The sequence below is a fragment of the Megalobrama amblycephala genome, linkage group LG20 (genome assembly GCF_018812025.1).
Source record: "Megalobrama amblycephala isolate DHTTF-2021 linkage group LG20, ASM1881202v1, whole genome shotgun sequence".
NCBI classification, from domain to species: domain Eukaryota; kingdom Metazoa; phylum Chordata; class Actinopteri; order Cypriniformes; family Xenocyprididae; genus Megalobrama; species Megalobrama amblycephala.
In genome coordinates this window covers 21,360,327-21,374,159 of record NC_063063.1, presented here as the reverse complement: position 1 = coordinate 21,374,159, position 13,833 = coordinate 21,360,327, and the positions used below count along the sequence as shown (strand labels likewise).

The 13,833-nt window shown below is 37.5% G+C and overlaps 1 protein-coding gene across 3 annotated transcripts in view; it reads left to right on the top strand.

Moving 5' to 3' along the window:
• Positions 1-13,726, top strand: part of afap1l2 (actin filament associated protein 1-like 2) — a 45,742-nt gene extending 32,016 nt beyond the window's left edge. The window contains exons 5-20 of one of the 3 annotated variants that reach the window (XM_048170542.1): positions 477-588; positions 1,462-1,545; positions 2,066-2,274; positions 2,902-3,081; positions 3,166-3,240; positions 3,350-3,434; positions 5,085-5,180; positions 5,259-5,470; positions 7,050-7,195; positions 9,242-9,356; positions 9,591-9,797; positions 9,947-10,217; positions 10,354-10,524; positions 10,735-10,922; positions 12,226-12,375; positions 13,108-13,726. In XM_048170542.1, coding sequence (XP_048026499.1) covers positions 477-588; positions 1,462-1,545; positions 2,066-2,274; positions 2,902-3,081; positions 3,166-3,240; positions 3,350-3,434; positions 5,085-5,180; positions 5,259-5,470; positions 7,050-7,195; positions 9,242-9,356; positions 9,591-9,797; positions 9,947-10,217; positions 10,354-10,524; positions 10,735-10,922; positions 12,226-12,375; positions 13,108-13,134 — 2,328 coding nt within the window. In that variant the 3' untranslated portion in view covers positions 13,135-13,726. Of the gene's footprint in view, positions 1-476; positions 589-1,461; positions 1,546-2,065; positions 2,275-2,901; positions 3,082-3,165; positions 3,241-3,349; positions 3,435-5,084; positions 5,181-5,258; positions 5,471-7,049; positions 7,196-9,241; positions 9,357-9,590; positions 9,798-9,946; positions 10,218-10,350; positions 10,525-10,734; positions 10,923-12,225; positions 12,376-13,107 lie in introns of all 3 variants that reach the window. The other 2 variants (XM_048170541.1, XM_048170543.1) reach the window with 2 other exon arrangements.
• Positions 13,727-13,833: the final 107 nt, after the last annotated feature.

Genomic DNA, 13,833 nt, shown 5'->3' with positions numbered 1-13,833 from the left:
CTGGAGTAATGATGCTGAAAATTCAGCTTTGCCATCACAGGAATAAATTACTTTGTCAAATATATTCAAATAGAAAACAGTTATTTTAAATTGTAATAATATTTCACAATATTACTGTTTTTACTGTATTTGTAATTAAATAAATGTAGCCTTGGTGAGCAGACGAAACTTCTTTTAAAAACATTAAAAATCTTAGTGGTTCCAAACTTTTGAACTGTACTGTATATATATATGGGGAGGGTATAATTTTGTGATTTTGTTTTTCATATTTTATACTATGTTATTAAAGTGCAATGATTAATATTTATTAATTTATTAAAAATATATGAATTTGCTCCACCTCTGAAATGTTGATTGCAAACTCACATTCAGGAGACCAGCATCCAACATATAACAGCATTTTTAAAAGGGAATACTATGATTTGATGAATAATGAGAATAACATCTTTCTCTTTTTTCTCATTCATTTTTCTCAGTGCAACATAGGGAGGGAGCCCTTTCCTCTTCCACCAGCTCCTGCTCCAGCATGTCTAGAGCCTGAAAGTTACTATGAAGATCCACAACCATATGACCCTATAAGCATCAATGGTACGTCTCTAATTGAGCCCAAAGGTGCCCTACATTTGTATCTTCTACAGTTGATTCTTTTCTTTGACGTTAATGTCAAACCACTATTTAACCTGGTTCAGAAATGACTGGGTTACTGATTTTTGTTCTTGTTGCTCTTGTCCTATGAGAGTGAACCTGTGGTCATTGAGTGCTCTGTTTGAGCTCCACTGTAGTCTACAGCTTTACTGTGATACTGAGAAGCCTGCAGGCAGGGAGCACAGAAAACAGTGATGGTCTTTGTTCAGCAGTAACCAGTCCTCTGGCTCTGGACACGCAGTGATGGAAGATTGACCGTGAGCCCAGGAAATGGGGCCAACCGTGATGGGGCATTTGGCTGGGGTTGCAGAGTTCAGCCCAGTGAGGGGACAATCATTTACAATATTCTTCGGCAAATGACGTCTCTTTTTGGTCAAAGGATACAGAGGCATTAGCATGCAGCTGTGCTGTATAATATCAACACACAAGGGATGTGCAGGGCCAAAATCTGAGATGTTTCGGCACTTGTTTCGGCAGCTGATATCAAGCCAAACCTCATGGTTTAGGATAAGTAAAGCGAATTTCCAGTTGGATACATCCTGACAGTGATGAAGCCCTAAAATAACACAAGCATTAAAACCACAAGACACAAATATTTAGTGCAGACCAAGATATCAATATTGAGTTTATGCAATTCTAACAAACATTTCCCATGCATCAAATGCACTTAAAGCATATTTACTCTTCCTGTTTCTTTCATGTGACATGTAAGCCACACAAGGTTTCACTATCTGTAGCTTCTCACCTGATTTTTTTTTTTTTTCTCTTCCTCCCTTATTGCATTTCCCCTTTTATTGCCCTCCTGTGTTTCTGTAGATTTTGGTTGCTTTGCCATCATCACAGGGGTCAGGAAACGCGTAGAAGCTTCAAACAGTGTGGTCTATGCTGTGATCACTCGGGGTATCTATCTCTGTTTCTCTCAATGTGCATCAGGAGAGAAAAACAAACAAACAGCACTAACTTTATTGGCTACGGTGAAGCGCACGACTCTGGGAAAACCTCTTTGTTTAATGTGTCCAAGCTTGAGGTCGCTGACTTTGCATGTGCTTGCTGGCTTAAGAGCATGCTGCACATATTCATAGTGTACTTTCTCTTCTTTCTATATATATATACATACATATAGCCTAACTAGCTCATAACTAGCTCATACAATCCAGTTATAAAATTTGTCGTCATTTACTAACCCTCTTGTCGTTCCTTTTATTTTCCACGGAAGAAAGTCATACTGGACTGTAACAACAGAACGTTCATTTTTGAGTGAACTTTTTCTTTACAATTCCGATTTTGCTGGGAGAATTTGCAGTGAGTTACTTTGAATTTAGATGATCCCCGTGCACTGGTAATAATGAAGAATCAGATCATCCCTAGCCTCCCCTTTTTTCTTATTGCCTCACATTTTTCTCTTGTTTCACATTTACAGAAGATACAGAACCAGTGAGCAGTTCATACGAGTCCTATGATGAGGAAGAAGTGACGAAGGGTAAGTCCACAGCCCAGCACCAGTGGCCGTCTCCTGAGGCATCCATCGAGCTAATGAAGGATGCGCGGATCTGTGCCTTCCTCTGGAGGAAGAAGTGGCTCGGTCAGTGGGCTAAACAGCTGTGTGTCATTCGCGAGCATCGTCTCCTGGTAGGTGACATCATTGCTTATGTGAGTGACACCCATTTCCCACCCATAGCTGAGTGTTTGAAATCAAGGGTTTACATCTGTTACTAATACTGATAATAATTTACTTAAATGTATGCTTTTAACTTTCATAAATGTCCTTTCAAACAGACAATTTAAAGTCATTATAAAATAAAAATGGACCATATTTATTTCTTAATGTACATTTCTGGTCTACCTGTGCATGATTTATTGTAGCACGTTGTTCCGAAGAAAACAAATGTTAGTCTTTTTGTAATCTTTAATCGAAATGTAACAACTTGCACCACCCTTGAAATGACTTTCCTATTTCATTCATCCACCAGTCATGATTCGATCAATGTCCAGTGAATAAAAACCAAGTTCCTCCTCACATTTTGACATCAAAAATCTCACATTACAGAAGAAAAATGGGTTGTGAACATTTTACATTTATTCATCTGGCAGACACTACTAGCGCCATGCTCTAATATTTATGCTACAAGGATGTTTTATGTTTACATTTACCACTAGTGGAATATCAACAATTTTAATAAAGCTCTACTACGAATTATATATCATTCTTAAAATAGGTAGTAATTAATCCGGTTTTCTGCATGCTACTGTATTCAGTGCTACAAAAGCTCAAAGGATCAGACTCCCCTGCTGGATATCAGTCTTCTGGGCTGCAGTGTTGTCTACAAAGAGAAGCAAACAAAAAGGAAAGAACACAAGCTGAAAATAACCCCACTGGGTGGAGAGGCCATTGTCCTGGGCCTGCAGAGCAAAGAGCAGGCCGAACAATGGCTGAAGGTGAGGGGCAATGGAGTTTGACCCATATGGATGAATAATTTAATCAGTGTTCGGTTTGTTACACCCTCGTTTCATCTTCTTCAGGTTATTCAGGAAATTAGTCCGAAAAATACTGCTGGATCTGATGTAACTGACTCTCCAACACTCATCTGTACTAAGGTATGACAGATTGAGGTTTAATCCCTGATTGATTTATGTATTAAACACTATAATTGTGGAAGGATAATCTGTGTCAGGTTAAGCTATAAAGTTCTACCTTTTCTGGCAGGGTGAACAGAGCGAGAGATACTCAGTGGCATCTGAGAGTGGCAGCAGCACAGACAGTCATGCAGAGAACCTGGAAAACAAAGATGGTGAGAGTGGACTGTTTCAACCCTTCTTTTAGATGTCAGTTTGCTTGTCTACACTGGAAGTGATTTGAAGTTGTTTAAACTGGTAGTGTGAACATCAACTCAGAATGATGGCTAACCTTGGACCAGTCAGCTTTAAGCTGCAGAATTGATTAGCGTCATTAAAATTTTGTATACCACCATTTTTTTTCAACAGAAATACATTGGTATAAAAAATAGAAAATGCAGCATTAAAAACAGAAATGGGGCATCCATCAACTGAGTGACATGTCAACAAGCACTTCCAGAGTAGAAAGCTTCATTGATTATACTACAGTACTACCATTCAAAAGTTTGGGGTCAATACGTTTTTTTTTTTTTTTAAGTAATTTATATTTTTATTCAGTAGCACAACTGTTTTCAGCATTGAAAATAATAAGAAATGTTTCTTGAGCAGCAAATCAGCATATTAGAATGTTTTTGAAGGATCATGTGACAAAGAAAAGTGGAGAAATGGCTTTGCCATCACAGGAATAAATTAATTATTTTATAATATGTCACAATATTACTGCTTTCACTGTATTTTTGATCAAATAAATGCCACCTTGATCATCAGATTTTACAACCCCAAACTTTTGAACTAATATGTATATATGTATGTGTGTAAAAAAAAATAAAAAAATAAAAATATATATATATATATATATATATATATATATATATATATATATTCGTCTGCTCACCAAGGCTACATTTATTTAATTAAAAATACAGTAAAAAACAGTAATATTGTGAAATATTATTACAATTTAAAATAACTGTTTTCTATTTGAATTTATTCCTGTGATGGCAAAGCTGAATTTTCAGCATCATTACTCCAGTCTTCAGTGTCACATGATCCTTCAGAAATCATTCTAATATGCTGATCTGCTGCTCAAAAAACATTTAATGTGTACAATTGTACAAAATATTTGTGTACAATATTTTTTTTCAGGATTATTTGATGAATAGAAAGTTCAAAAGAACAGTGTTTATCTGAAATCTAATCTTTTGTAACATTATAAATGTCTTTACTGCCACTTTTGATTGATTTAATGCATCCTTGCTGAATAAAAGTATTCATTTCTTTCATTTCTTTTCAAAAAAATAAAAATAAAAATTCTTACTGACCCCAAACTTTTGAACGGTAGTGTATAATGCTACAGAAGCTTTGTATTTCAGATAAATGCAGTTCTTTTGAACTTTCTATTCATCAAGGAATCCTGAAAAAAAAAGTACACAACTGTTTTCAACATTGAAAATAATCATAAATGTTTATTGAGCAGCAAATCAGCATATTAGAATGATTTCTGAAGGATCATGTGACACTGAAGACTGGAGTAACAATGCTGAAAATTCAGCTTTGCATCACAGGAATAAATTACTTTGTCAAATATATTTAAATAGTACACAGTTATTTTAAATTGTAATAATATTTCACAATATTACTGTTTTTTACTGTATTTTTAATTAAATAAATGTAGCCTTGGTGAGCAGACGAAACTTCTTTTAAAAACATTAAAAATCTTAGTGGTTCCAAACTTTTGGACTGTACTGTATATATATATATATATATAATTTTTATTTTTTTTTTTAACTAATTTTTACTAATTTTTATTGTCATTTAAACTGTAGTTAAGAAGAAATACGGCAAGTTTAGTAACCTTATGAACATTGGTAAAAAGAAGATTTCCTCTTTGGAAAGTCCAGAGAAGGCTGTGGATACGTCAGGTAACCAATCATCACAATATTCAAGCTTTTAAACTACCTCACAACCTACTATTTTCATCACTTTCTCTTTTTTTCCAGGCTACCTTAATGTCCTGGTGAACACCCATTGGAGAAGCCGGTGGTGCTCAGTGAAGGACAGGCAGCTTTGGATCTACAATGACAAAAGCAAAAGCAAAGTGGCCCAGCAGCCACTGTCTCTCGAGGGGTGCTTGGTACTGCCAGACCCCAGCCCTGAGCACCTGTACTCATTCCGCATCCAAATGGATGGAGAGGAGCTTGCTATCCTAGAAGTGAGTAGAAAGCAATGAAGTTCATTACTAAAGTCCTGCATAGCAAAACTGTGCAGCTTATTCCACCCACTTAGACAGGAAGTGATCATCTGAGCGTTCTGTAAAGCAAACAACCATGGCATTTTGTTTCTGTGTGCAGTTTAGAGATCTGAAAGAGATGAGACCACAATAATAGACTGTGGAAAGTCTATAAGTCTATAAAGCTTGCTGTTAAGTATCTCAAACAAAATGTAATATCTTCCAAAGTACCTAGCAAATCTGTGATTGCTTCTTCCTCACAAGTGCTCTTGTTTAACCAGTACCTTATAAGTAGCTAGTGCTTTTGTGTGTGTTTGTGCAATACTAGTCATTCAGCAAATGAACTGTTGGCAATCTGTGGTGTAAAACAAATCTGCACAGAACAAATATTTGTTCCAGTTAGAGCTGGACTATGACGCTGCTGTAAACCGGAAGTTACAAGGTCACAGATTACTAATTCTTTACACTCTCATGATGAGCCACTGTTTTCCCAGTACCACTGTCTGATGCCCTCGTGTATCTTAGCATCAGGCCATCAGCCTGAATGAGATTTCTGAGATGTGTGGAACTTCCCTCTTCATTTAGTTTTGGTGTTTACAACTTTGCAAGATTCACAGCTATTATTTTAATATTCTTAGAATTTTCAGCATCATTACTCCAGTCTTCAGTGTCACATGATCCTTCAGAAATGGTCCAAATATGCTGATTTGCTACTTAAGTAACACTTCTTATAATATAAATACTGAAAGCAGTTTTGCTTAATATTTGTGTGGAAACGGTTATATATGATGTTTTATTAACAAATTTCGGGAGGAGCAGGTTCAGATAATTAACCTTATTAGTACAAGTGGAGAACATTCAGTTAATCAACTCAACCAATGACAAGAGGTATAAATACAGCAGACTTACTGTTCGTTGACAGTCAATCAGCATCCCTCATCCACCCCATCTCCTCACTTCTAGTTCTATCTATTTTTTACCACAACCAGGGGGAGTACTCTGGGTTCGGGCCAAAATTCCGAGCTCAGAGCCCTTCCCCCGGACGGCTCGCCAAATACGCATAACTTTTACTGTATTTAATAATATGTAAATGTGAACTCGTGAAATAGACATTTCAAAAGAACAGTAATTTATTTGAAATATAAATCTTTTGTAACAATGTAAAAGTCTTTGATGTCACTTTTAATTTAATGAATCCTTGATTAATAAAAGTATTCATTTCTTTAAAAACAAATCTTACTGACCTCAAACTTTTAAATGATAGCGTATTTGTGTATCTCTTTTGGGTCACTGCTCCAACTTTTCCTTCCTTCATTCTTGAGTTGTTTATCATCAGTTTTCAGTAAGACACATCTCAGTAAACAACGACAGAGGGGACAAAATTACTGCCTGGGATTCAAAATAAACTTCAACGTGACTGCCATCTACAGGCCAGAATGAAGTCAATAGCAAACTGACTTCCTATTTGCGGATCGTTTCAACAGGCCCAGTTGCACATGTTAAGGTATATTAATATCTCAACAGGGTATCAGTGATTGCATATCCTCTTTTTTCTATCCAGGCTAAATCCTCTGCTGATATGGGCCACTGGCTCGGGCTCATACTGTCACAAACCGGCACCAAAACAGAACCAGAAGATCTCACCTACGACTATGTGAACTCAGAGAGAATATCCAGTATTGTCAATGCTGCCAAGACATCCATGTAGTAAGTTACTTCCTGTACATCAGTAGTTATTCAAAATTAACATACAATATTAAAGGCACAATATGTAAGATTTTTTGCATTAAATTATCCAAAAACCACTAGCACCGTGTAATATATTTTGTAACGTCCCTCCTCATGTCAATGTCCATGCTGTTTCCACTTTTACTGCCGTAAAAACTATGGCAAAACAGTGAGTCTCATGAAAAAATTTGGATTTAGTAGTGTTGTTGCTTCACACAGTCGTCATGGACCACAATTATTCGTTATCGTTTGCAGCAGGTTCTGTCGCCAAAGATAACTCCAAGAAACATAAACTTACGGGTGAATCGAATGACCCAAGAAGAGTTTTGGACATAAAACGAGGATCAATATTTCCTAACACTGTTTAACAAGTCTAGTGAACAAGTCTATGACAGTGTAATTAAATACGGTATGTGTTATGCATAAATACTAAGTCAGCTTTTTTGCAAATGCTGTGGCTGCGTTCAAATGTACTTTTAGTATGATTGTTTTGAACATATAAAACTGCACTTTGTTACCCCACCATTTAATTTGACAAATAAAGTGACATGTATGAGTAGTAACTTAGTATTAAACATTAAAGGTGCCCAAGAATGCTTTTTCACAAGATGTAATATAAGTCTAAGGTGTCCCTGAATGTGTCTGTGAAGTTTCAGCTCAAAATACCCCATAGATTTTTTTAAATTAATTTTTTTAACTGCCTATTTTGGGGCATCATTAACAATGCACTGATTTACACTCGGCGCCGCCCCCTTAAATCGCGTGCTCCCTGCCACACCAGCTGTCGACTATATTACAGCGCATTTACAAAGTTCACACAGCTAATATAACCCTCAAATGGATCTTTACAAGATGTTCGTCATGCATGCTGTATGCATGCTTCGAATTATGTGAGTAAAGTATTTATTTGGATGTTAAAGTTTTATTCTGAGTGAATTTGAGGCTGTCCTCCGTGGCTAACGGCTTATGCTACACTGTTGGAGAGATTTACAAAGACTGAAGTTGTGTTTATGAATTATACAGACTGCAAGTGTTTAAAAAATGAAAATAGCGACGGCTCTTGTCTCCGTGAATACAGTAAGAAACGATGGTAACTTTAACCTCATTTAACAGTACATTAGCAACATGCTAACGAAACATTTAGAAAGACAATTTACAAATATCAGTAAAAATATCATGCTATCATGGATTATGGCAGTTATTATTGCTCCATCTGCCATTTTTCGCTGTTGTTCTTGCTTACCTAGTCTGATGATTCGGCTGTGTGCAGCTCCAGACGTTAACTGGCTGCCCTTGTGTAATCCCTTTCATAATGTTGGGAACATGGGCTGGCATTATGCAAATATTGGGGCGTACACCCCGACTGTTACGTAACAGTCGGAGTTATGTTGAGATTCGCCTGTTCTTCGGAGGTCGTTTAAACAAATGAGATTTATATAAGAAGGAGGAAACAATTGAGTTTGAGACTCACTGTATGTCTTTTCCATGTACTGAACTCTTGTTATTTAACTATGCCAAGGTAAATTCAATTTTTGAATCTAGGGCACCTTTAAATTACTTGCGGCTAATTCAAAAAAATCATGTGATCAAACATAACGGTCATAAAACTTTATTTCATTACTTCATCCATGAACATAATTTTGATTTGTCGCATTGATTTCCATCGGCAGTAAAGGTGAAGACGACAACTCCCATAATTCCACACTCCTTCACAGCGTCATCAAGCTACACCTTTCTTATTGTTTCGAATAAGCGACCTCTAGAGGCGTTGTAAATTACATACTGTGCCTTTAAAGGAGTAGTTCACACAAAAATGAACAATTTGTCATCAATTACTCACCCTCATGTCATCCCAAACCCGCAGAGGTTTCTTCCGTGCTGCACAAAAGGAGAAAATATGAACTATATCCTATGGACTGAGGCAAAATGACCATAAAACTGGCTCATGTGACTTGTGAGCTACATTCACGGTCATATGATTGATTTGTTTGCTTTTTTGGAGCCTGATTTGTGTGTATTTGTCAGTTTAATGCAGAGGAGGTACTCAGAGCCCAACACATACACAGACAGCCCTCCGTCAGACCCTCATACCTGTGATGACATATACGATGATGTGGCGTCCATAGAGAACGAACAGGAGGTGGGTGAAACACCCTTGTGATGCTTTTGTCGTAAATCTACACCTCCCACTTTATTGCAGCTGTGTTTATTCTGAGTCATAGACTCAGGACATTCGAAGATTCAATTAGCAGTCAGCCAGAAATAATACGAGTGACAGGAAGTCATTGCTGTGACAGTGTTGTGTTTTTGTAACCCTGCAGGCCATCCAACTTCAATAATGTTTCTCTGATACTGTTCCTCTCTCCGGCTGTAGGAGGTTCAAGAGGTTCAGAATGACAGCGAGGAGGGAACAGCAAGCGTCGAGGAGAACGGGAAGGAGAGAGTGTATCTGGATCTGATCCCGGTTCGCTCCTTCCTGCACACGAGCTCGGGCAGAGTGTCGCCCCAGACGTCCAACAGCGTACAGACAGAGCTCAGTCCCTCAGCTGCTCCACAGGATGATCAGCTACAGCCTGAAGAGGTTAAGATTAGAAAATCTTAAAGTCAGCATGCAATGGAAATTCACCCTGTTTATTTTCTAAATGCATGTTTATAGATCTAGTTGTATGTGTTACCAAGGCCACAGTAGCACAGTGTTTGCTGAATGAATGTTTGTCTCTTCTAAAACAGCCTGAATGTGAAACCTCATTACCGAGCAGCACAGAGAATCTGGACCCTCCACCTGTTGCCCCCAGAGTGGATGCAGACCCCTCTCCAGCTCCTAATCTGCACATCCAGACTCAAAAAATCAGTTTTCTTAGTCAGGAAAACCAAAAAAGGGCCTCTCTGTCACCCCAAACCCAATCCCTACCCCTAACGTGTGCACAGAGTCCGCCCACCTCCAGAGGAAGAGCCGCCAGCGCGGATAGACTTCTCGATAGGCTGAAGTTCTCTCCAGCAGGTGAGGGCCTACAAAACTTTTATTTATTTATTCTGCTGTGTTTTCCCAACCATACACTCAAGTGAGTATACTTGCAGTATGTGAATGTAGGTCATGACTCCTTACAAGCTCCTACATATTCCCTTCTGTTTAGCAGGCCCGGGGTCGGTTGAGGTGAAATTAGGTAAGAACAGGACGGAGGCCGACGTGCGGCGTTACACCGACGACAGAGACCGGCTGGAGCGAGAGAGGGAGGAGGTTAAAAACACTCTGGCCATGCTGAGGAAAGACAGACGAGAAGTGAAAGAAGAGCTAAACTCCTGCCAAGGTACTGCAGTGCCACCTAATGGTCATGTTAGGAAACACCCATGTGTTGAAGCAATAGTTCTCTAAATCCTCATGTTGTTGTAACTTTGGATTATTTTTTTTCTACCATTTGCTAATTTTATAAAATACTAGATATATTTTTATATAACACACCATAATGTCACTGTGCTTGTAGAATGCTAATAAATGCTTTCGATTATGGCTTACATAGACCCCACTCAGCAGGCCTCTCTGGAGGCTCGTCTGAAGCAGATGGAGGAGACGTGTCGTGAGGCAGAGCGTCGACGAGTGGAGGTGGAGCTTAGCTTGATGGAGGTGAAGGAGAATTTGAGAAAAGTGGAAGCTGGACCCTTTACACTGGGCACCACGGTAGATAGCAGTCTACTGGAAACTTTAACGGTTAGTGTTATGATAACAGGATTCACTTTTATACAGCAAGGACACATTACATTGAACAAAAGAGGCAATTTTAATGTTACAAAAGGTTTATATTTAAAATAAATGCTGTTCTTTTACACTTTCTGTTCATCAAAGAATCCTGAAAAAATATTAAGTAGCACAACTGTATTAAACATTGATGATGATAATAATAAATGTTTCTTGAGCACCAAATAAGCATATTAGAATGATTTCTGAAGGATCATGTGACACTGAAGTAATGGCTGCTGAAAATTCAACTTTACCATCACAGGAATAAATTACAATTTAAAAGATATTAATATAGAAAACAGTTGTTTTGCATTAATTCAAAATAATTCACAATACTACTGTTTTTATTGTATTTCTAGTCTAAGGTGTCCCCTGAATGTGTCTGTGAAGTTTCAGCTCAAAATACCCCATAGATTTTTTTTTATTAATTTTTTTAACTGCCTATTTTGAGCCATAATTATATATTCACTGATTCAGTGCGCGGCCCCTTTAAATCTCGCGCTTCCCCGCCCCCGAGCTCTTGACTGCCTTAACCAGCATAAACAAAGTTCACACAGCTAATATAACCCTCAAAATGGATCTTTACAAAGTGTTCGTCATTCATGCTGCATGCATGCATCGATTCCTGTGAGTATAGTATTTATTTGGATGTTTACATTTGATTCTGAATGAGTATGAGGCTATGCTCCATGGCTAACGGGCTAAAGTTAACATTACACACTGCTGGTGAGATTTATAAAGAATGAAGTTGTGTTTATGAATTATACAGACTGCAAGTGTTTAATAATGAAAATCGCGACGGCTCTTGTCTCCGTGAATACAGTAAGAAACGATGGTAACTTTAACCACATTTAACAGTACATTAGCAACATGCTAACGAAACATTTAGAAAGACAATTTACAAATATCACTAAAAATATCATGTAATCATGGATCATGTCAGTTATTATTGCTCCATCTGCCATTTTTCACTATTTTCCTTGCTTGCTTACCTAGTCTGATGATTCAGCTGTGCACAGATCCAGACGTTACTGGCTGCCCTTGTGTAATGCCTTGAACATGGGCTGGCATATGCAAATATTGGGGGCGTACATATTAATGATCCCGACTATTACGTAACAGTTGGTGTTATGTTGAGATTCGCCTGTTTTTCTGAGGTCTTTTAAACAAATGAGATTTACATAAGAAGGTGGAAGCAATGGAGTTTGAGACTCACTGTATGTCATTTCTATGTACTGAACTCCACAAGATGACTTGTATTTTTTGTTTGTAGCCCAAGATGGCACCTGTGACCAGTCCTGCTCCAAATACACCCATCACCACCAACAATGGAGATTCACCAGTGAACTCTGCCACAGCGCTGAAGAACAGACCCCTGTCCATCATGGCACCCAACAAAGGAAACGTTCTGCAGAAGGCCAAGGTCAGAGTCCACTTAGGCATCCATAGTTCTAACAGAGAGCTAAGCTTTTTTTTATGATGACTATGATAATCTTTCAATTATGATTTATAAAAATACATACATTTTTCAGTCAAAGCAACTATACACAACAGAAAATTACTAAATACCATGTTTTTGGACATGTACCACCATGGTAATTCCATGGCATTTTTTGAAGTACATTGAAGTACCATGTACATTATGGTGTATATAACGTTCAAAAGTTTGGGGTTGATAAGATTTTATAATGTTGGTCAAAAATACATTAATATTGTGAAATATTGCTACAAATAGAACTGATAACTTTAATAAATTTTTATTACTATAAAATATTTTTAATGTATTTTAAAATGTAATCTATACTGTGATGGCAAAGTGTCACATGATCCTTCAAAAATCTATGATTTGCTGCTCAAGAAACATTTATTATCACTGAATAACTTGACTAGTTGAAAAGTTCAAAATAACAGCATTATTAATAATTTGATTTTTTTTTTATCAATGTAAACAGTCTTTTCTGTCAGTTTTGATCTATTTAATGCGTTCTTGCTGAATAAAAGTATTCATTTCTTTAAAGCATATTATTGATCCTAAACTTTTGAATGGTAGTGCATTTATAATGTATCGATGCATTCAGTCATCTTTTCTTTCTTTTTTTTACAATATGTTCTTATGTTATTGTCTGAGCTGATGTCATTCTCTCTCTCTCTGCAGGAATGGGAGAAAAAATCCACAACCTAGTAGATGGGAACAGCGAGCGCAAACAGACTTTTTAGCCAAAGCTCAAAGGACTGCTAAGGCAAATGCTTCAGGCAGGGAGGGAAAGAGGGTGTGTCCAATGACCTGCAGGCTCCGCCCCCTCTGATACATCACCTTCCACTCGTCCCTGCTTCTCTGCAATCAGAGGCTGAGATGGTACTGGGTACATGCAGGCAGCTGATCCAAGACAATATTTTCTGTTCCCTGCCAAATAACACCACTGGACAACAATAGATTTTAAATCTATTCACGTGATTTTATGAAAGAGAAAGGAAGGGAATAATTGAAATTACTCTTCCAGTGGTGTGCACAGTATGTGAATGTTTCACAAGCTTGAGAAGAGACCAAAAAGTGTTTAGGAGAGCTTTGAGAACCACTATTTTTATATTGAAACATATAAATTTAAGACCTTAAATCAGCCATTTGGTGCATCTGGTACATTGTAGCTTGGTTCATGTATGCTGGTAACCAAGATGTGAATATATATTACATATCCGTTCAGTGTTTTTCAATTTGTTACTGTACGCTAGCTGAAACATGCACTTTTTATTCAAATAAAAGTTTGTACTGACAACAATGCATATTTATGCAAAGCCAATAGTTGAGCACCAGGCATCCCGCTTTGAAATTGCAGAACTGAATTTTTTTTTCCCAGTAAGTAGAAAGTATTTGAGTTAGACA